At 45.4% G+C, this 24,719-nt stretch overlaps 1 protein-coding gene across 1 annotated transcript in view; it reads left to right on the forward strand.

Annotated features, from left to right (window-relative positions):
- Positions 1-24,719, forward strand: part of DCAF7 (DDB1 and CUL4 associated factor 7) — a 198,987-nt gene that overhangs the window by 21,154 nt on the left and 153,114 nt on the right. Inside the window, exon 2 of the mRNA XM_069238012.1 lies at positions 10,622-10,780. Within this exon, the coding sequence (XP_069094113.1) occupies positions 10,622-10,780 (159 nt within the window). The remainder of the gene's footprint in view (positions 1-10,621; positions 10,781-24,719) is intronic.

Consider the following 24,719-nt stretch of genomic DNA (forward strand, 5'->3'; position numbering starts at 1 on the left):
CCCCAGGAGTCCCTCTCCCTTGACCAAGTGGAGGTTTCCCCGAGGAACCCCCCCCTTGCCTGCCTGCAGCGCTGAAGAGATCCCGAGATCTCCCATTGACTTCCATTACAAACCTGACGCTTGTTTCTACACTGCACCCGGCCGCCCCCGCGCTGCTGAGGGTGAAATTTCTGTGTGGGCTTGTGTCCCCCCCGGTGCCCTACAAAACCCCCCTGGTCTGCCCTCCGAAGACGCGGGTACTTACCTGCAAGCAGACCGGAACCGGGGCACCCCCTTCTCTCCATTCTAGCCTATGTGTTTTGGGCACCACTTTGAACTCTGCACCTGACCGGCCCTGAGCTGCTGGTGTGGTGACTTTGGGGTTGCTCTGAACCCCCAACGGTGGGCTACCTTGGACCAAGAACTAAGCCCTGTAAGTGTCTTACTTACCTGGTTAACCTAACAAATACTTACCTCCCCTAGGAACTGTGAAAATTGCACTAAGTGTCCACTTTTAAAACAGCTATTTGTGAATAACTTGAAAAGTATACATGCAATTTTGATGATTTGAAGTTCCTAAAGTACTTACCTGCAATACCTTTCGAATGAGATATTACATGTAGAATTTGAACCTGTGGTTCTTAAAATAAACTAAGAAAAGATATTTTTCTATATAAAAACCTATTGGCTGGATTTGTCTCTGAGTGTGTGTACCTCATTTATTGTCTATGTGTATGTACAACAAATGCTTAACACTACTCCTTGGATAAGCCTACTGCTCGACCACACTACCACAAAATAGAGCATTAGTATTATCTATTTTTACCACTATTTTACCTCTAAGGGGAACCCTTGGATTCTGTGCATGCTATTCCTTACTTTGAAATAGCACATACAGAGCCAACTTCCTACAGTTATGTACTACAAAAAACTATACCACTCAGTTGCCTGAAATAGCTACTCACCAAGCAACTACTCTGCACAGACACAGCAATCACCAATGATATCCCACTAAAAAGAAAAAACAAAAAAGCAAATTAGACATATGACAACACAAACATCACTGTGCTCAAATCTAAGGACAATGTCAAACACACAATACTGCATTTAGTACACCACCTACAAACATGTCATTCATGCATGTCAACAATACTCCTTTGGAGTAAATTGCTTTCACTTACCTAAAACATGCAGCTATGCAAACCACAGGACAACTACTGCCAAAACCGCTAAGATCCACAGCAAAGGAAGCAAAAGCGTTGAACTAGAAGAAAAAGAAGAAATAAATTGTTATAATCACAAATACAAATACTTTGCCTGTTGACAAACACCCCACCACCAAGAACTTAGAAGTTGTCCCTGGTACCTAAGTGGATCCTGCCCCCCCTCGGGGGTAGATGGGCGTAAAAAAATTAGCCGAAATGGGCAACACCTCTGTGCCCCCTTTTAGGGGGCAACCCTTCCCAAAGGGGGCACCCCCAGCACAAAACAAAAAAATCCCTGCCGTATTGGTGGTTTCTGCCCTCCTTGGGGGCAGATGGGCCTACAAAATTACACACACACCACACAATCCCTGGCGCCTAGTGTGCTTCCACCCCCCCGGGGCCAGATCGTCCAAAAAATGACTGGTCTGCCATCGGGGGGCCGAAACAGAAAAAAAAAACTCCCCAGGGGAGAGACCCTTGCCCAAGGGGTTGCCCTCAAAATAAACAACAAAAACAAAATCCCTGGTGTCTAGTGGATTTTGCCCCCCCCGCCCCCCCCCCCCCTGCGGCAGATCAGCCCAAAAATTGGCAATCTGCCCCCGGGGGGGAGGGGGGGGTTCAAATACTAAAAAATGTGTCCCCCAGTGGGACGCCCCTTGCCCAAAGGGTCGCCCCCCAAAAAAAACTTTACAATAAAAATAAATCCCTGGTGTCTAGTGGTTTTCAACCCCCCTCGGGGGCAGATCTGCCAAAAAATCAGCGGATCTGCCCCCCGGGGGGGGGGAGGCTAAATACAAATAAAAATTCCCTGGGGGGGGCCACCCTGGCCCAAGGGGTCGCCCCCAAAATATAAAATCCCTGGTGTCTAGTGGTCAGGGGGGGGCGAAATACTAAAAATAATTGCCCCCGGGGGGGCGACCCTTGCCCAAGGGGTCGCCCCCAAAATATTGAAAAAAATAAATCCCTGGTGGCTAGTGGAGATTCCTGCTCCACGATCGCGGGCTCTGCCCGCGATCGTGGAGCAGGAATCTAATGAAAACAGGCACCGGGGGAAAGGAAAAACCCTTTCCTTTCCCCCCGTGTCTGTTTCCACCACCCCCGACCCCCAAAAACGAAGAGGACTCACCTTTTCGGTCCTCCTCTGTAGACGCGCTGGAAGCAAATGGCTTCCAGCGCGCCCGGCAACACTAGATGACGTCAGCGCGCTGTGCGCGCGCTGACGTCATCGGATTGCCGTGGGGGGGGGGGCGGGGGTGGAAGGGGAAGGTCTTCCCCTTCCATCCCCGCCTGGGGGGGGTAGGGGGGGTGCACGGGGGGCGCGCTAGCGCGCCCCCAAGTTCCCCTGTGCCTAGGACGAGATGATCTCGTCCAAGGCACAGGGGAACTGTAGCCTTGGACGAGATCATCTCGTCCAAGGCACAGAAGAGGTTAACTACTGTGTGACAGGATCTTGTGGTCTTGATATAGTGGGGGGGGGGGGAATCTCATCCCCCATGACCTGGCCCCTGTCCCAAGGCACTTGAAGTAACCCAAGGCATTGGTCTTTTATGTAAAAGTAGCACGATTACATAAGTCTGCAGGCCCGTATGATTTTTGTATTTTCCTGCTTGCAAGTAGGCTTTGGGTGGGCATGGCCATCCCTCTCGAACCGGGCTTGTTTATAATCCTCTTTTGTTCTTTGTTTTTCTCATTACCACATCATGTGACCACTCCTTCAGCCTTGCCCTAAATAGCCAATTCTGATTATCTTTTAGTAAATGGAACCCTCCTTCTCATAGTGTTAAATCTCTCTTCTTTGCCATTTCTTTCTGGATGATAGACTGAAATGTTAGTTATGTTCTATATCATTATGTTCTTAAGATTATTGTACCACTTCAAATTGAAACTGAGCAGCATTGTTAGTAATTTTTTTTTTTTTTTTTTTTTTGGTAAGCCCTCTCTTAGAAAAATACTATCCATAAATCTAACCACAGCTGAAGCATCAGCACATTCCAAAACAGAAAAAAAAAAATGGCCCGAGAATGTACATGAAACATCTTTACTTACCAATGGTCCTTAATGTCCATACCAATTACTTCCAGTGCCATGTTGGGGATGGCAATAGGGCATAAAAGAGGCTTAAAGGGTAACCTGTGTCTTAGTCACATCATTACGTTAAAAAACAATATCTCACAAGCCTCTCTATCTCAACATCCATCCCTGACCACCAATAACCTCACTTCTTGCTTTTGACAATGCCCAGATGACCCTCGTGACGTAAGTTCACAGTCCTGTTTCTCAAACCTTTTTGAGGAACAACTCTGGAAGATTTTAATCACATCTCCAAAAGTTTTTAAAAAAAAATAATCATCATTAACTTACCAAAAGTTCTTAAATGTTTAATTTAAGTTGATTTGTATGGGCCTGTTATTCATTACCCTCTGCTTAACCAATTCTAAATCCTCATCATTGTCACATGCAGTACACCATTTGTGCTCAGTGATTGCTTCACCGTCTCCCATCCCCATTCATTCAACATTATTTTTTTCCAAAGTATCCCTACGGATTTCAACGAAGGCTAGTGGAAGTATAATAAGGCAATCAGCCATCTTATTTTTAAACCAGGTACATACTATATTGTGTAATTATTGTTAACTCCTGTCATAAATGGGTATTTCTTGAAGTGACATTCATAATCCCATCAATTGTCAAACGTTTTACAAGTGGTTTGTAATTGTACCTTGCTAATAAAAAAAAAATTGCCTCAAATATTCTAAACCCCAAACCACGTCTAGGGTTTCTTTCTCCAACGCTTAATATCCCTCATCTGTAGGAGATAATACTCTTGATGAGTAAGCAGTGGTTACTTTTGTTCCATCCTGTATTTTCTGAGCTATCGTTCCATTTCAGCTTGCATCTGTAATGACACTACATTTGACAGTTGCATCAAGTCACTGTAATGCTTTTGCTGCACAAATGTCCTGTTTAATCTGCTCAAACTAGAATTTCTTGAGTTTGTTCCATATAAACTGCACTTTTTTTTTTTAGTAGTTTCCACAAGCATGCACAATCTTCTCCACCTCGGCCCCTCTTACTCCCTCCTACACCCCCCCCGCCCCCCAATATTCCATTACATAGAAATACTCGCATTTAAAGGATATCATAAAATGTGGATGACATCAACCTGTAATGAAGATATAACACCCTCCTGTTCTCATTTCCCCCCCCCCCCCCCTCCTTATCCATTCATACTCCGTAAAGCAGGTGCTCAATGTTTAAAATAGTGTATGTGACCTTCCACACTAAAGTTTGGAGTCTGTGTTTGCACCTTTGATAATGGAAGACCTGAAAACGAGTTAGTTGCTGGGAAAACGTGTTGATGAACTTACCAAAGTGTAAAGAAGAGGGAAACTGCACTTCAGCAGGAAACAGAGTTAGACTGATAAAATAGAAAAATCAGTCATGAGTAGATCCAGGTATTCCTAGAAACAGTGTGTAGTAAAACATGGTTCTCAATAGTGTCTGGTGCACCTAGCTGGTAATGAAGGGGGAAAAAACGAAAATGTAGTGTCTTAGCTGGAATTATGTAATTGGCCAAGTGGATGGCATTATCTTTAGAAACATGCACAACTACAACCAACATTTGTTGTGGCGTGTAAGAGGAAAAAAGCAGTGTTGTTGAAGAAGATTGTCAGATACGGTGGATGGATGTTAGTTGAACACAAAGGGTAGGGATGGTGCTGTGTGTAAGGGGAGGTCCTTGTTTTATTTAATCCGGAAATGTTTCAATAGGTGTTTTTGAGAAAGAGTGTCTAATGACTACAAGACAGGAGCAAGTATTTACAGTGCCTTTACACAGTATCATCAAAGTAGAAGGAAATATGAGCTTAATTAGCTTGCAAGTATTCAAGACCCGAAAGGCTGCACGGATTTCCCCCAAGGGGCCACTTGTTTACACTTAAAACATTACCTTAATTAATTTAATAATGTGTAATTCTTATACATGATCTGTTGGCTTTTGCAAGATTGAGAAATTCCAGCTGGGAGTCTCTGGCTTTTGAAAGCATCCTATAATGTCACCTTAAAAAAAGTTCTCGTTTGGAATAGAAATATGGGATTCGTGCCTTGCCATTTAAATACTCTTTAAGATTTTCAGTGGATGTTACTTGCTTGTGTTTTGGCTGCACACAGAGTTGCTAGTGATCAGCTCCATATAGTTATGTACATTTGTTAATGCGGATGAAAACGTCTTTTCTCTCTGAAATTGTGCTTCTTATTTTGTAGCTGTCATGTTTCGTCTTAGGTATGTGACTGTCCTAGTTTTGTGTGCACGCTACTTTATAGGCTGTAGCTTAAAATGCATTTCAGTTGTTGTGTGGCGGGCAGGACTGTTTTTGTGTTTTAGGCAGTTCCTTAGAAGGGAGGTTTAGTGTTTTCGTTTCTCAGTGGCCACGTACAGGTTATATCATATCCTATGTAGTAACTTAAAAATGTCTGTAGTATTTTTGATTCACAAATCTGTTATCCTGCTGAATACGTTGTGTATAACCAACTAAATGTGTAACATGTAGGTCAGATTTTGAATGAAAGTTTCAGTTGTACGTCCAGTGCCTCTTGCACTCTTCAGAGGCGCAGCACTTTGTGGTACCTCACTTTCCTGAGACTCAGACGGTGAAATGCCTTGTGTTACCAAGCTTTAATATTGCATTGTGTATGGGGCACAGTGCTTGGGGTTACTGGCCATTTCCCGGTACTTTGAAATTAACTTCAAAGCTTTTGTTTTACTAGGCTTTTTCCAGACACTGGGGAGGGGTGCTCAACACTTCGTATTATTGGTCCTCGCCCATGCACCAAGGAGGCTCATACTTTTATGTTGCAGAGATTTTCCCCCAGTCACTTGTGAGGGAGTATACTGCTGATACTGGGCTTTGTGTACTTAATTTGGAACGGCAGTGTCCTCTGCATGGTAAATTGATTTGTCCCTCTGCCTTGGATGACCTAACTGGTCACTCACTGGTATCCGGATTTTTTTTCTTTGTCCCAGCGTACACGCTAATCTCATGTGTATACTGATGCATCAGCCTATCTATGATGACTCTGAGATACAGAACTTGTTCTGTGTCCTGGAGGTATGCGCCAAGGGTGATGTCTGCCTTGAAATGAGACTACTGTTCATTTCCTGGGTTTTTGGCCTAATGGGGTGGTGGCAGCATACCTGTGTTTGTAGGTTAATCAACATTGTTATGATGGAGTGTGGTGGCCACTGGTCTGACTCATGTAAAGTACCAAATACATACAACACCCAGACCCTTCCGCTGCCGTCCTGTGTGTGTAAAGTATGGATAGCAACCCTGTACCCACTTTGGTTTGTACTTCCTTTGCTATGGCACAAGAGTAGTGAATGGAGAACTGTAGCAATTGTGGTAGAACACTGTAGTTAGTGTAGGAGTTATAGCCGATGGCTACAGTTTTATTGCTGTGTTTAGTAGAACCCTGTACCTGAACCCCCCTACCCTCTATTATTAGCCATTTGATATACAGGGAGTGCAGAATTATTAGGCAAGTTGTATTTTTGAGGAATAATTTTATTATTGAACAACAACCATGTTCTCAATGAACCCAAAAAACTCATTAATATCAAAGCTGAATATTTTTGGAAGTAGTTTTTAGTTTGTTTTTAGTTTTAGCTATGTTAGGGGGATATCTGTGTGTGCAGGTGACTATTACTGTGCATAATTATTAGGCAACTTAACAAAAAAAATATATACCCATTTCAATTATTTATTATTACCAGTGAAACCAATATAACATCTCAACATTCACAAATATACATTTCTGACATTCAAAAACAAAACAAAAACAAATCAGTGACCAATATAGCCACCTTTCTTTGCAAGGACACTCAAAAGCCTGCCATCCATGGATTCTGTCAGTGTTTTGATCTGTTCACCATCAACATTGCGTGCAGCAGCAACCACAGCCTCCCAGACACTGTTCAGAGAGGTGTACTGTTTTCCCTCCTTGTAAATCTCACATTTGATGATGGACCACAGGTTCTCAATGGGGTTCAGATCAGGTGAACAAGGAGGCCATGTCATTAGATTTCCTTCTTTTATACCCTTTCTTGCCAGCCACGCTGTGGAGTACTTGGACGCGTGTTGGAGCATTGTCCTGCATGAAAACCATGTTTTTCTTGAAGGATGCAGACTTCTTCCTGTACCACTGCTTGAAGAAGGTGTCTTCCAGGAACTGGCAGTAGGACTGGGAGTTGAGCTTGACTCCATCCTCAACCCGAAAAAGCCCCACAAGCTCATCTTTGATGATACCAGCCCAAACCAGTACTCCACCTCCACCTTGCTGGCCTCTGAGTCGGACTGGAGCTCTCTGCCCTTTACCAATCCAGCCACGGGCCCATCCATCTGGCCCATCAAGACTCACTCTCATTTCATCAGTCCATAAAACCTTAGAAAAATCAGTCTTGAGATATTTCTTGGCCCAGTCTTGACGTTTCAGCTTGTGTGTCTTGTTCAGTGGTGGTCGTCTTTCAGCCTTTCTTACCTTGGCCATGTCTCTGAGTATTGCACACCTTGTGCTTTTGGGCACTCCAGTGATGTTGCAGCTCTGAAATATGGCCAAACTGGTGGCAAGTGGCATCGTGGCAGCTGCACGCTTGACTTTTCTCAGTTCATGGGCAGTTATTTTGCGCCTTGGTTTTTCCACACGCTTCTTGCGACCCTGTTGACTATTTTGAATGAAACGCTTGATTGTTCGATGATCACGCTTCAGAAGCTTTGCAATTTTAAGAGTGCTGCATCCCTCTGCAAGATATCTCACTATTTTTGACTTTTCTGAGCCTGTCAAGTCCTTCTTTTGACCCATTTTGCCAAAGGAAAGGAAGTTGCCTAATAATTATGCACACCTGATATAGGGTGTTGATGTCATTAGACCACACCCCTTCTCATTACAGAGATGCACATCACCTAATATGCTTAATTGGTAGTAGGCTTTCGAGCCTATACAGCTTGGAGTAAGACAACATGCATAAAGAGGATGATGTGGTCAAAATACTAATTTGCCTAATAATTCTGCACTCCCTGTAGTGCACAAATCACCCCTAAAGGGGTATTTCGGTGCTAGAGCACATGCCCAGAGAAAGAGAGGAAGCATAAAGGAGAAAGGCTAGAGGAGCCAGGTTTTGAGACGTTTTTTGAAGCGCACTAGTTCGGGCAAAGCACAGATATGCAAGGGAAGTTTATTCCAATAATGTGGGCCAAGGTACAAAAAAGATTGGCCTCCATATTTGACCATGCAAAAGCTGAAGGGATAAAGCAGATGCTGGTGCTTTGTTCTCAGGTTTCTGACAGGACAGTGTGGGAGAGGTTTGTCAGAAGTGTGCGGGACCAATGCCTGAATAGGACTTGAATACCATAAGAGTTTAAAAATGGCACATTTCCTGGTGAGAAGCTAATGAAGAGATCTCAAAAGTAGGTTCAGGTGGAGGGAGGGAGGGGGGGGGGTACATTGCAGACTGACCGGGCTGCAGTGTACTGAACCACTGGTAAATTAGATAAGAGCATTTAATTTGCTGCTATCAAGAGGGAGTTTCCATAGTCCAAGCGGCTTATCACCAAAGCCTGTATAAGGGTCCTTCTTGTGTGAAAATGTAGCCATTGAAACACTTGTTTTTTTTTTTCAGCATTCACAAGAGCCAGTCTTCCCACAGTGCCCACATATACCCCCCCTCCCCACGTCTGCCCTCCGAAGATGCAGGTACTTACCTGCTGGCAGATCCAATTCAGGGTGCCCCCAGGAGCCCATTTTAAATCTTGCAGCAACTTTGACCTCTGCACCCGCCCGGCCCTGTGGTGCTGGTGGTGGGTGTTTGGGGTTAATTTGAGCCCCAACCTCTGGACAGCCTACCCTCTGGAGACTGGAACTGTAAGCCTTGTACTTACCTCAAAACTCTACTAACTTTTCTCCTTCCCCCCCCAAACTGTTTAAAAATTGCACTGTCAACTTTTAAAACAGATTATTTCCATTTAATTGAAAACCCTTTAACTTGCCAAATTGAAAGAAAGTGGTGTTGATACATATGCTTGCTACTTATTTGCTAATGTACTTACCTGCAATCAGAATATTGTGCTTCTAGAAATAAACAAAAAATATATATTTTTGCTACCATCGGCCTGAAGTTAGTCATTGAGTGTGTGCTTCATTTATTGTCTGTGTGCATACAACAAATGCTTTGCACTACCCTCTGAAAAGCCTAACTGCTCAACCACACTACTGCAAGAGAGAGCATAAGTATGATCTCCTTTAGACCTCCAAGGGTCCCCCTCAGCACAGCACCTACCCTGAGTGAGTCTGGCGCAGGGGGGGCCTCTGTGTTGTTTGCTAGGGGGGGCCTCCAGTTTCGTTACTTCACTGATTGCCACAGTAGTTCTGGCACTGAGCAAAACTATTGTGTCACAATATGTTCCTTGTAGAAGAGCAGAATGCGACCACTCATATAAAGCCAGCCGATAGATAGTAAGAGAATTAGAAGCTTAATAAAAAAAACAAAATGTTTCTGTTAACGCCAGACCTAGTTAGGGACCAAATTCTTAAAGAAGATCAGCAAAGTGCACCCATTGTATACGTCTTTGAATTTGTGGCTTTCATGAAGGCACAAAAACTTACAGAAGTAGACCAGGAAATCATACTCGTATGAAAATCTATGGAGTGTTTACAAGTTCACTTTCGTTCCAACCACTTTTTTCCCAACCCTTGAAGAACATCTACTTCTGCCATTGTCAGGAATACATTTCCAACCTTTCTCCTTATTAGAAAAGATTAGAGAAGAGCTGATGAAAATCCTTAAAACATGCAAGTTATTTGGTTTGTAGAATCAAAGGCATTCCAGCCCTGGAACTATTGCTTACTGCTTTCTCTAGCCCCAATATGTAGATTTGCGGAAAGGTGGCAAAATAAAGAAATTGTTAAAGTATCTTAAAGTAGATTTAAGAAGCAACTTGTCCCATGGACAAGTGGATACTATATTAAATTCCACACCTCTGGGTGTGCTTGGCCTAGTTTGCATCACCGTAGTAGGACAGGCAACAGAGGCAAACATTCCCAACCACCATAGTTGAGTCCCAGCATGTCTGCCACTGGAAAATGGTTTAATTGCTTCAGAAAAAACAATGGGTGGAAAGGTTGATGCGTTGTGTTACTGAATCTCCCCTCAGTCCACGTGAGTGGGTTGAAATGCTCAGCTGGCCCTACAGAACAAAATGGCTAAAGACATGCAAAGAGCAATAGAAAGATTAAAACAAGTTAGTCTAGGAAACTGGAGTGATGCAGAGAAATGGAGTAAAACCTCAAATGAAGAAAGCCTTAAAGCTGATATTTCTTTAGCAGCTAGGCAAGATGCAAGTGGAAGTAAGAAAACTAACATTCTGCTCAACTTTATTTTGCAGGTGCAACTTGTTGGCCTTGATGAGGAAAGTTCAGAGTTTATTTGCAGGAACACCTTTGATCATCCATACCCCACTACAAAACTCATGTGGATTCCTGACACTAAAGGAGTTTACCCAGACCTTTTGGCAACCAGTGGAGATTACCTCCGTGTTTGGCGTGTAAGTAATGCCAAATAATATTGGTATTTTGGAGGTATGCTTATCTACTCTTGGTAAAGTGTTATGGAGCATTTCAGCATTTAAACCAGCACAACATTTGACACATCTGAAGTCACAAATGGGTAAACTGCACATATGTACACTTGCAAAATGGTATGTTATTTATTTAATGTTGTGTTAAATCCTGGTACTTATTGGTATAAAATTGTGAAGTCTTGAGCCTTGCACATAAGGGGCGTTAGTTATTGTTTGTTGAACTAGCTATAACTGGACAGTTTTAGAGGTTTTGGGGTTTTGTTTAGTAATCATAAATTTATTTTAACTGCTGTGTTTTTTTTTTTCTTCTTTTTTTTTTAAGGAACTTGTTTTTTTTCAAACTTCTGTTAATCTTATGAGAAGAAAAAAACTATAACTTATTATGTTAAGAGATTGGTACCTTGGACCCCTTTTTATTTGTGCAACCATTGCTGCCGATAGGCCCTGGTCCAACCTCTTCTGTGGCCTTTGTGCATACGGATTGCGTCGACCGGCCTGTGGCCCATCTATGCACCCAACCACCTGCATCGCAAGGCCTTAGTCCAGAATTCTTCAAACTGGGATGTCCCACTTCCAGGGGTCTGTGGTGCTGTTTCATGGGGCACACTCCCCTCAGCAGTTAACTGAGGCACAATGTGTAGGAATGGGCTTATTGTAGGGTAATTCACCTGTACTGAAATGTAACTCGGAAGAGCGTTTTTTTTTTTTTTTTTTTTTGTTTCCAGCATGTCTTCCATATCTCATTTACAGTGATTGGAGGGAAGCCTGGGATCCTGCTTCCCCATCAGGCTGGCACTGACACCCATGAAGAGCTTCAGCACTATGATTTATCTGAAGTAACTCCTAGGGGGCTGTTAATGTTGGCTGATGGAAGCAAAACATGGTGTAAAGGGGGTGGGGAGGTGGAGACATGCAGGCTCAATGCGATTTACTAATAGGGAGAGGTGGCTCCCTGCTGGGTCCATATACCAATGGCCCATGCACAGTGCAAGGAGGGCACCTTTATTGTGATGTTTTGCAAATAAGAAGAGGACTCTGCCTGCTGGGGCTCTGACTCTCGGAACAGGGTTGAAGAGCAGAGGGGAGCATCTCCTGCCTGTCCGCTTACCTTGTCGCAGTGGCGATACCTACCCTACTGAGTCAAATGCTCTAATAAAAAAAAACTGATTCAGCAACACAAAAGAAACTCCTCCCAAAGCTGCTGCGGCCTGAACAGCAGATCTGAGCCCCAAACTACAACCACACCGCACACACCCTCAGCAGTATGAGCTGCCTCGGATTAACCCAGGTCGTCCATTGCCTTACGCACACCGCAGAACACACCCTGGACCCCATCTTCACCTCCACCACCTGCGCACATACAGCCACGTCACTGAACTCTCATGGACTGACCACTCTGTCATCCACTTCAACATCGCCAGCCCTCACGATACCTCCAAGACATCCAGCACCCCTACAGGGTTTGGAGCAAAGTTTCACCAACTGGACTAATTCCATCTCCAGTCCCATTACCAACCGCACCAACAGCATCGTCCCTGTCAAAAGCAGCATCCAAAGAGATCCCTCCAAAAAGGCCAGCTGGTACACCACTCAACTCAGAACAACTAAACAAGACTGCAAAACAGCTGGAGAAAGTGCTGTGCCAGCAAAGACCCTTTCGACAGGGCAACTTTCACGACCTCCCTCAATCTCGGCCACCGCCTGCTGGAAGCAACAAAGGCAACACTAGCCACGCTTATTGAAACTAGCAGCAACTCTTTGACATTAAGGAATTCTCTAACCAGCAGCTAGTGAAAACATCACAACCTCACAGGAGCTGTGCGACAACTTGGCTGATCTCTTTCGCAGCAAGATTGCAAACATATACAGTAACTTCATCAGTTACCACAACCAACACCAACCACAGACTAACCACCTGGAACCTTCTCTCCAGCCGGGACACCACCTCCATCAGAAAATCCATCCACTTGGAAGCCCTCATAGACCACTGCCCGTACCACATCTTCTATCTCGGAAACCAAAGGATTGGCCAGGAACTTACCAATCTACTCAACACCTCCATCACCACCTCAACCTTCCTCGGCACTTAGAAACACGTGGCAGTCAAACCACTACTCAAAAAATGCACCGCAGACCCCAGAGTACTCAAACTACTGGCCAATTGAACTTTTTCTAGCATTCGTGTCAAGAATTCTCAATTCTATTAAGGACACTAAGGCGAGGATTGCGCTTCCCTTTCTTTTTACTGTAATCACTACATTACCTCTGAGGCATGAACGTCCTCAATATGACCCACCAACCAGGGCCCATTATATACTATAAAGTCCCCCAACCAGGCCGCCCTTCCTCTTTCTTTGCTCATAACGAGCCGTAGTCAGAAATAAAATGGACTAAAGAGTAACATTGTCCAAAAACTGATGGTCCCTCCAGCGCAACAGAGACTGACGCCTGTCACCTCTCCTGCGGCTTCGAGGAACTATCCCCAACTCTTAAGCTGATTTTTTTCATCTGAAAAGAAAAAACATTGTTGTAATATTCCGCCTTCAAAACTCCATATCATCAGTATAAAGGGCAGGAAAATATACAGTCTTTATGTAATTTATTAACCTTCAGTCCCTCTTTACCCTCTAACTTTCTGACTGTAAAGTGTTAAATGGGGGGCCTGAGATGGGAACATTTGGATTGGGGGGGGGGGCGTGTTGTTTGAAAAACTCTGATTTAGGCCATGTACTACAGCGGCTGGTCCCAGGGCTCACAGTCTGGCCTTTCATCAGCATCTGTGCCAGCAACGTAATGGTCATGCATAATGGCTTCTGGAACCAGGGTGTTCCCCAATGCCATTGAGAAAACATTTTAACCCATTCCCTATAGTGGGGTGAGTTTCGTTGGTAACTGTCCTCTATAGTCTTAAAAAATGAATGGATGTGGGGAGTACTACCCCCCCCCCAAATGTATTGAGCAGCCACCATATCATAACTTCTGATCGTGACTGTGGTAAGCATGCAAGTGGGATTATGTGCAATTATCCTATCCCATAATTTCCTTGTATATCTGTTCGATGGCATATGTGACTGTAGATACACATGCTCTGCATACTACTGCTATCTAGTGTTTGGTCCGAAGTGGTGCAAGTTGTTTTTCTTCGAAGTAGCGCTTCGAGTCACTGGATCGAGTAACTCCTCCTCTCGGTGATAGTGCTCATGGGCATCAACTCTGTTGTTAAATTGTTTTCTGTACGCTGCCGGGTACTGACGTGTATCCATCCAATCTAAGAGGAAGGCTATGAGGACGAATATGAACACCAGGAGTATTATCCTTCACATGAACAGTATCCGCACCCATTCCAGGTTTGTCTACCTGGCTCTTTGATTTCAGATTTACAACTTATGCTTTCACACTACAGGAAGCAGTTTCCATCTACTACAGCTCCTGCAGAACAAACTTCCACAGCTACTACACCTCCCGCTGCTCAACCGTCCACTCCAACACAAAAACACGCATTGCCTACTTCAGTAGGGTGTACACCATAAACAGCCCTTCTCCATGATTACCTCTGAGGAGGAAAAAGAGGAAGGGGAGCTCCGTGACACCCATTCGGAATATGATGACTACCTCATCCGTTCTTCATCATCTCCATCACCCACTCCAGTAGATCCACCACTGGGAGATACTGTGTGTTTTCACAATTTGCTGTAAAGGACTGCTAAAAGATTTGTATGCCCTCTAAACAGATGGAATGTTTTTTATATGGCTTTAAAGAGGCATTCCAGAAAGTGTAAGGCCCATGCCCATTGTTAGCTATATCTGGGAAGAGGGCTTAAAAGTAATGAAAAATCCAGCTATAGTACAAGTGGTTCTTCCACACCTAGACAAAAAATACAAAGCCCTTGAAGGACGGCAAGGCTTGTCCAACTGGCCGTCTAAATCGGGATTCAGTTACTACGGAGCCAGCCCAGAGTCTTATCTAAGAACCCGTCCACTCTGATCTCTGCACCTCTGGATAAGGAGGGACGACACTTGGACAATATTGGGAAGCATTTTTTGTTAACGTCTGGTCTAACAGGGCGACAAATTCTTTGGCTGTTTTGGGAAGATACGATAGGCTAAGGGTTGACTTCGCCCCATATATAGATCAAGAAGAAGCTAAGATAGAGGCAAAGAAGATCTTGCAAGAACAGGAGGGTGTATCAGCTGAAATCATAGACTGTGCCATGGATATCCCCAGCACTGCATTTAGGCAATTTGCAGGTTCTGCAGTACTCAGAAGACATGGTTGGCTTAAGGGTACCTCTTTAAGGCATGAAGTGCAAAATAAGATTTTGAATCTTCCCTTTGACGGAGAAGCCCTTTTCGGCAAAGATGTCAATGAGGCCCTTCAAACAATTAAAACGGACACAGTCAGATCTCTTGGAACCCTCCAGTTCAAAAATGTACCCTTTCGTGGGGCTGAAGGAAGAGGGATGCCATCATACAGGGGAGGCTATTGGCAATGCCAATATCCCTCCTATGCATCTACCTCCCAGCAGTTTTGTACACATTATGCACAGAGACAACCACCTCAACTGGCCTACACCCAGAGGGAAAAGCAGCACGTCTGGGAAAAGAAGCAGCTAGTCTTCAGTGACCTGTTTCAGGCTCCGGCTACTCCTGTATCTCCCTCACTCTGGGTAAACCGGAACATTCTTCCTCCTAGCCAAAGTTGGAAAAAGATAGCATCGGATCAATGGGTCTTAGACCTTGTTCAGTCGGCCACACTCTCTAGAGTTTATTCAGATCCCACCATCAAATTCACTACACACCTCCATTCTCAGACATCTACAATTGCTCAAGTTGAAGGTCAAGAGCATGCTATGAAAGGGAGCGATAGAGTCCCTTTTCACAATAAGGAAAGGGTTTCTATTCCTGTTTGTTCCTCATTCGCAAGAGGTGGAAAGAACTGCAACCTATCCTCTACTTCAGAGATCTCAACAATTATCTCGAAAAACAATCTTTCTGCATGGTCACATTGCAAGATATTCTCCTACGACTAAACCATGGAGATTATGTCAATACTAGACCTGCAAGATGCATATTTTCTCATCCCCATTCATCCTTCCCACAGAAAATTACTTCGATTCACAGTAGCTGGCAGCCACTACCAGTTCAGAGTTCTTCCTTTTGGCCTGAAATTAGCCTCCAGGATATCTACAAAGTGTCTGACTCCTGTGGCAGCCTTCTTAAGGAAACAGAAAGACCAAGTGTTTCCATACTTAGACGAATGGCTTGTCAAAGATCATTCCAATCGAGCAACACAAAAGTCAAGAGGCTTGTAAAACCCTATTAAGCAAACTGGATCTTACTGGGAATGGAAGAAACTCAAAACCTCAACCATCTAGAGTTATAACCTTTTTGGGAGCAACACTAGATACTGTCAATAACAAGGCCTGCCCCACATCATAAAGACAGACAAAGAGCATTTCATTGGCAAAGTCTGTTTAGAGAAAAGAGTCTTTCAGTATGTCTTTACAAATCACTTTTGGGGATGACGCCCCAAAAGTGCATTCCTCTGGTTCCATTCTTCCGTTTAACAATGCAACCCCTCCAGGAAGAATTATATCGCCAATAGGTAAGAGCAACAGGTTTGTCTGACTATACCATCAAAGTTACTCCAGCCATGAATGAAGCCCTATCTTGGTGGACGCTAAAGACATACCTTGCAGTAGACCTTTCCTTTCTCGCTCAACCCACCGGCGCTTCCCTGGAGGGATGGGCAAAATATCTTCAGGGCCTACAGGTCAGCAGAAAATGGCAGAAACCTCATGAGAGCTGTTGCATTAGTCAAGCTCAAGGCAGTACATTTGGCTTTGCGTGCTTTCCTTACCAAGATAAAGAACTCTACGGTTCTCATACGAACAGACAATACAACATCAATGCACTACATAAACAAATAAGGGGGCAATAGATAACTTCCCTTCTCCTGAGTGTCGCAAGACATCTGGAATTGATCCATCCGAAATGGAGTACATCTAAAAGCGGAGCATGTCCTAGGGGAAACAAAACGAGATGATAGACACTCTCGCCAGAATAAGGTCTTCTTGCTACAAGTGGGAATTGATACAGGTGACAATCAACTAATTGTTCTGGCAGTGGGGCAAACCCAGTCGTGACCTCTTTGCAAACCACCAAGACACCAAATGCCGATTCTTTGAAAGCTGAAGTCACCATCTGCAGTCGTGGGGGAATGCGTTTTCGATGGCATGTTTGGGAACCTTTGCTTAAGCTTTCTGCCCATTTCCTCTGATTCCAAGTGTTCTCACAAAGATGATCAGACTTTGCGGAATAATACTGATTGTCACGTTGTAGATGCTCCTCAGACTCGGTGCGATGCAAATGGGAGTCCACCTCCTGACACCACCAAGTCACCGATAAAAACCACGGTGCATTGGAGTAATCAGGTGAGGGAAGGAAGGGGAAGGAACAGCAGGGAAGGGATATCTGTAAGGAGAAGAATACACAGCGTTAATATCACATTAGCCTGTCTATTCTCACAATGTCTCGCTAAAGCACCAACGACCGTACCTGCCAATATCTCCTGAGGGCAGGACTAGTCCAACGCCTGTCTATGCTCCATCTGAATCATAGATGGACGCCACAGGCCAACGATGAACACCGATAATCTCTTATGGGTTGTTCAACACTCTATCTTGTACAAGATAGACATAAAATAGTGAGGAAACAATACGAAGAGAGAGAAGAAAAAGAATGACGGTAAAACCCAACTCAGGCTCCTTTCTATAACTCAGTTAAAACACTGAGCCTCATGTCATAGTCATGCAAATGGTAGAAATGACCCATTCTTTCTACACCATGTACTGAAAAGCAAAAATGTCCCGGCAGTTCAATCCCCGCAAAAGTAAACATTAACACTGCGTCACAGCAGAATAAAAATGTTCTCCGGCAATGAAGACAACAGTTCATGAGTAACGAACAGTTCAAATAAAGGAACGCCGTGCCTCGGATATTAACTGTGTCCTGGTCGAACAGGATAGTGGGAAAAAGGCGAGGGAATCCGGCACCAGATCGCCTCACCGCTTACCACCTCTCCTTCATGTTTCGAAGATCCAAATGGAAGAACTCGAGACTCCCGACGATATCGGGAATATCCAAGACTTGAGGGAAACAGGAGAAAAACAAGTACTCCACTGGAAGCAGAACGAGAATCCACCCTCGGGGACGCCGTCAACAAGAGCCCTCGTTGACCATCCGACTTTGATCTGGGAAACGAATAACGCACAGCGCTTCCTGGATGTGCGTGGTTTTATGCGACCTCTTCCGGCGATAGGCGTCATGGGATATGTAGTCCAGAAGTACTACAATATCCCGATCGTCAATGCAGGTGCCGCGGTTAACTCCTGACAGTACGCCCGCCTCCAAAGCGCCTCCTCGGACCAGGCTTAGAGGGATGACGGGCATGAAACAGCCGCACAGCCCTAGGGGCATGGACATTGCGTTCCGGCTCCCATGAATCATCCTTGGCATTGTACCCCTTCCATGAAACCAAGTACCACAGCTTACCCCCCCGTCGTTTGGAATCCAACACTCTGCGCACCTCGTATTCCAGCTGCCCATCTCTGACCACCGGAGGCACCGCCTGCCGGGTCGCTGAAAGGGCCGGTTTCAAAAGGCTGCAATGAAACACCGGATGGATCCGTAAGGAAGCAGGTAAGTTGAGACGATAAGCCACAGGGTTTATCTTGCGTAACACCACATAGGGACCAATGTAACGAGGATGAAAGACGCTACGCATCTTGAAGCGTATATACTTGGTGGAAAGCCACACACTATCGCCTGGCTGATATGCCGGTCCCTCACGCCGATGTTCATCACCCCATTTCTTATACTGTTCTTTGGCTTTCTCCAGATTGAGTCGTATCTTCTTTTGCACGGATTGGAGATTCTTAATCCAAGCATGAACCGTAGGTTGATCCGTGACATCCCTAGGTATGGTTATGGGCAACATCTCCATGTGGAAACCCGTGTTAGCACGAAAAGGAGACTCCCGTATCGAGCTATGCCAAGCATTGTTGTATGATAGTTCGGCAAGCCATAGCAACGAAACCCAGGATTCTTGAGCGTCCTTTGCATAGCACCTCCGATATTTTTTCAAGGTTTGGTTAAGGCGCGCCGTCTGGCCATCGGTTTGTGGGTGGAAGCTGGTGGACAGGGCGGATTCAATACGCAGAACCTTACACCACATGCGCCAAAACCTAGCGACAAACTGGGGGCCTCTGTCCGAGATAATGGTTCTCGGTAGACCGTGTAACCGCACCACTTGAGACAAAAGTAGGTGGGCGGTTTGACTTGCTGTAGGCAGATTTTTACAAGGGAGAAAATGACCCATCTTGGTAAGACTGTCGATTACCACCATGATAGCGTTGTACCCCATGTCCATTGGTAATCCTACCACAAAATCCACGCTAATGGTTTGCCATGGCTTATCCGGAGTGGGCAAAGGCATCAGTCTGCCCTGGCTCTTCGCGTTTTCTCCCTTGGCTCGTGCACATATCTCACACCGAGCCACCCAGGCCGCAACGTCTTTAGCCCAACCTTCCCACCTGAAATGTCGTTGAACAATTTGCGCAGTTTTGGTGTAACCAGGATGACCAGCCGTTACCGCATCATGACACCAATTGAAGGCTTGCACTCGGAGTTCTTGTGTTGGCAAATACAAACGATTACATTGCAACGGTATTCCATGCTTAAGGGTACGGTCCTGACTTAGTTCTGCCCATTTCTTCCACTGAGCAGCAGACTTATGCTTAGAAACCTTTTCTAGGAAATGGGAGATGTGAAGGGCGCAAAGCACTCTTTCGGGTTTGATGATTGCTTCCTCGGGTCTTGAAACTATGGTTCTCACGTCCTCTTGTCGGGACAGTGAATCTGCCTTGCGATTGTCAACCCCAGGACGGAAGGTCACCACAAACTCATATTCCGAAAAAAAACAGCATCCACCTCATTTGCCGCTGGGTAAGTTGTCTTGCCTCCTTCATATACTGCAGATTGCGATGATCAGTATACACCGTGACCGGGTGTTGAGCTCCCCAAAGGTAGTGTCGCCATTCCTGAAATGCCTTTTTGATGGCTAGCAGTTCCTTTTCTGCCACCGTATAGTTAAGTTCCGCAGCAGATAGCTTCCTGGATAAGAACGCAACAGGATGAAGCTGTCCGGTGGTTTTGTTTCGTTGTGATAACACGGCACCAATCGCTATATCAGAGGCATCTGCCTCAACGATGAAAGGTGCATCTGGCTGTGGATGTTGAAGTATAGGTGCGGAGCAGAAGGCCTGTTTTAAAAAGCAAAAAGCCTCCTCTGCCTCCTCTGACCAAACAAAAGACACACCCTTTCTTAGCATCCTTGTTATAGGTGACACCATGTGGGAAAAATGAGAGATGAATCTTCTGTAATAATTAGAAAACCCAAGGAAGCATTGCACGTCTCTCATACTAGTGGGTACTGGCCACTCCTGAACAGCCTGTATTTTTCTTGTCGACATGCAAAACCCCTCGGGGCTTAAATCCACCCCCAAGAACTCAACCTTCCGGACATGGAACTCGCATTTGCTCAGTTTGCAAAAAAGGCTATGCTGTCGCAATGCTTGGAGTACTAAGGAAACATGGTCAAAGTGGCGCTCCAGGGATGTGGAATACACCAGAATGTCATCTATGTAAACGATCACGAAATGGTCTATGTATTCCTTGAGAACATCGTTCAGAAAATACTGGAATGCCGCCGGGGCGTTACACAACCCGAACGGCATTACCAAGTACTCAAACAGGCCATAACGGGTTTTGAACGCTGTTTTCCACTCGTCCCCTTCGCGGATTCTGACCAGATGGTAAGCTCCCTTCAGGTCCAACCTTGTATAGATTACCGCCTCTTTCACCTGGTCCAGTAACACTGGGATGAGAGGAAGAGGGTATCTATTCCTCACCGTATTCTTGTTCAGCATTCGATAATCGATGCAGGTTCTCAACTCTTTATTAGCTTTAGCTATGAAAAAGAGTGGAGAGGCTGCCGGAGAACAAGACGGTCTAATGAACCCGATCTCCAGGAAGTGATCCAAGTATTTTCTCAAATGCTTGGTTTCTGGGTCTGATAGAGCATAAACCCTACAAGAAGGAAGGAGAGCTCCAGGGATCAGATCTATCTTGCAATCATACATACGATGGGGTGGCAATGTCTCAGCCTGACCCTCGTCGAACACATCCTTGAACTCGACATAAACGGAGGGCAATATCACTGTTTTCTCCACCACTGTGGCCAACTGTAACCCTTGAGCCAACGCTAACGTGGGGGGGATCGTCGTACAAGAAGCAGCTATTCTCACACATCGAGGACTGAAAACTAACCGTCTTGGTTTGCCAATCGATAAAAGGATTGTGTTTTCTTAACCAAGGCATTCCCAAAATAATTTCGTACTGAGGAGCCTCTATTATATTCAGCCTGATTCTTTCTTTATGTTCCGGAGATACCCCATTGAAGATCAAACCAATGTCCTCCGTATGTTCTGTGAGGGGCCCAGATTTCAGCGGTGTACCATCAACCGCCAATACTATTTCGGGGTCCTTTCTCTGAATGCTAGGAAGTCCCAATCTCCTAACCACCCCTGCATCTATGAAATTTCCCGTGGCTCCGGAGTCTATCATCGCCCATACTGGATGCTTTCGTTCTTTGGTCACCAACTATACTGATAACAAAAGGTGGGACGCTTTTTCTTCCTGTGGAAAAAGGGTTAAGGAAGTTAACTGTAGCACCGGTTGGGGTTCTGTAAAGGGCAAAACCTCTTTCTCAGATGTCTTTCCTGACATAACCGCCACCTTTTGAGTGGGGGAGTAGGAGAATCTCTTTTTAGGTTTGAGGGGACACTCTCTTACATAATGACCCTTCCTGCCGCAATACATGCACAACCCCTGTACCCTCCTACTCTCCTTCTCAGACTTCGACAAGGGTGCCCTAACGGCTCCCACGTCCATAGGCTCCCCACCTATCTCATTGGAAGTAGAAGCAGATCGCACTTCCCTTTCTGGAATGCCAGGTCGCCTATCACCCGCTCTACACTCTACCCCTCTTTCTGCTAATCTGTGGTTCAGTCTCAGGGTAAGATTCACAAGGTCTGTACAAGTGGAAGGCTGCGGATCTATTTGAGCGAGTATATCCTTCATGTCGTCTCGTAAGCCTTGATAATAGAGAGACCTTCTCTTCTCCTCTGGCCACCCTGATTCCGCCACCAGTCTATTGAAGGTCGTAAGATAAGTGACCAGATCAGACCTCCCCTGTCTCAGCTCCAGTAATTCCCTATCAGCACTAAAAGTGGTTGTTCTATGATCAAACACCCTCTCGAAGGCAGTCCGAAAGGCATTCCAATCCGATAACAAGGGGTCATCGTTCCTGACTAATGGCACGGCCCAATTAGCTGCGTCTCCAGAGAGATAAGAAATAGCGAAAGCTACCCTGGAAAGGTTAGAGGGAAAAGACGCGGGTTTACAAGAGAAATGTAGAGACAACTGAGTCAAAAAGGCCTGAATTTTCTTGGGGTCCCCCGAAAACCGTTCTGGGCTGGCTAAAGGGATAGGAGGGAAGACATTCACGGTTACCTGTGGTGTGGATGCTGAGGCGTCGAAGGGATTCCTAGTAAGCTTTTCTACCCTTTCTTTTAAAGCCGCTGCCTCAGCCCTAGAATTAGCCAACTCTTGTTGTACTACTACTAACGCCTGTAATACATCATCCATAGATGCCATCTTTGCATCACACCGAGCGGGAGGAGCGTTATTCGTAGGTGCGTTTATTCTGTCACGTTGTAGATGCTCCTCAGACTCGGTGCGATGCAAATGGGAGTCCACCTCCTGACACCAACAAGTCACCGATAAAAACCACGGTGCATTGGAGTAATCAGGTGAGGGAAGGAATGGGAAGGAACAGCAGGGAAGGGATATCTGTAAGGAGAAGAATACACAGCGTTAATATCACATTAGCCTGTCTATTCTCACAATGTCTCGCTAAAGCACCAACGACCGTACCTGCCAATATCTCCTGAGGGCAGGACTAGTCCAACGCCTGTCTATGCTCCATCTGAATCATAGATGGACGCCACAGGCCAACGATGAACACCGATAATCTCTTATGGGTTGTTCAACACCCACTCTTGTACAAGATAGACATAAAATAGTGAGGAAACAATACGAAGAGAGAGAAGAAAAAGAATGACGGTAAAACCCAACTCGGGCTCCTTTCTATAACTCAGTTAAAACACTGAGCCTCATGTCATAGTCACGCAAATGGTAGAAATGACCCATTCTTTCTACACCATGTACTGAAAAGCAAAAATGTCCCGGCAGTTCAATCCCCGCAAAAGTAAACATTAACACTGCGTCACAGCAGAATAAAAATGTTCTCTGGCTATGAAGACAACAGTTCATGAGTAACGAACAGTTCAAATAAAGGAACGCCGTGCCTCGGATATTAACTGTGTCCTGGTCGAACAGGATAGTGGGAAAAAGGCGAGGGAATCCGGCACCAGATCGCCTCACCGCTTACCACCTCTCCTTCATGTTTCGAAGATCCAAATGGAAGAACTCGAGACTCCCGACGATATCGGGAATATCCAAGACTTGAGGGAAACAGGAGAAAAACAAGTACTCCACTGGAAGCAGAACGAGAATCCACCCTCGGGGACGCCGTCAACAAGAGCCCTCGTTGACCATCCGACTTTGATCTGGGAAACTAATAACGCACAACGCTTCCTGGATGTGCGTGGTTTTATGCGACCTCTTCCGGCGATAGGCGTCATGGGATATGTAGTCCAGAAGTACTACAATATCCCGATCGTCAATGCAGGCGCCGCGGTTAACTCCTGACAAAGATGGTCTTGACAACATTGGTTTGCAGAACTTTTCCTACTGTAAAAAACTTCACAACCAATTGACGGTCTCACCTTATCTTTTGACAATGAGCGAGGGCTTAGTCTTGCACCCGAATCACAATTCTCTTCACTTGTCAGCCTGGCTCCTGAACACAATGCCTGTCGCGGAGATGTTTTAGGGACTCGTCATCTTTCATGAAGCCACAGAGTAAGTCCACAAAAAGTTCAAAAAAATCAAAAGTCGAGGCACTCTTCGACCTCACAGCACCAGGCCAAATAACGTGGGCAGACTCCTTTGGATCACCTTCAGGTCCCATGGGTTCAGCAGGAGCAGCAGTCTGGTCCCTTTGATCTAACTCTGGATCCGACTCTGGATTTGGAATGGATCTGATGGTGAGATTACAACTTTTCCCCAGATCCTGTTTCAGAGACTCCTTTCCCGATTCCCCACATCGGTGCCTACCCTATAATCACACCAAACTCCGATATGGGGTCTGATCTGCATCGCCTGTCAACAGCACCAGCCAGAAATTGATATTCCACTTCCGATTCGGAGTATCATTGGGAAGGATCTGAGGATCCTTCTCGTTGTACTACATCCTTGATGAGACCGAAGATAACTGGTAAGAGGACCTGGTGGGTCCAGTGTTCTGGACACCTCCCCAGACACTGGCCTGATCTCTCTTCCTAATGAGGCCACAAAGGAAGGGGCTTCATTTGGTGGTGAGAAGGACAACTTTGGTAAGAGAATGTTCTCGTCTGCCAGCTTTCCACTGCAGTGGGTGAACACTGTATCTTTTGGGCAGATACACCCACACAATTTGGAATTCAGTTGTGCAAGTGCTCCACATGGTCTCAAAGGAGGCCCAAGCCATACTGTCATAGGCTATTGCAGATAGCAACAGCACAGCAAAGTTCACCATTCGCTGCATACTGGATATGACTGACTCAGTAGGCAGAGTGATTGTTATCAGTGAGACTGAGATGCCACCTCTGGCTGCGAT

The sequence above is a fragment of the Pleurodeles waltl genome, chromosome 6 (assembly GCF_031143425.1).
Source record: "Pleurodeles waltl isolate 20211129_DDA chromosome 6, aPleWal1.hap1.20221129, whole genome shotgun sequence".
NCBI lineage: Eukaryota > Metazoa > Chordata > Amphibia > Caudata > Salamandridae > Pleurodeles > Pleurodeles waltl.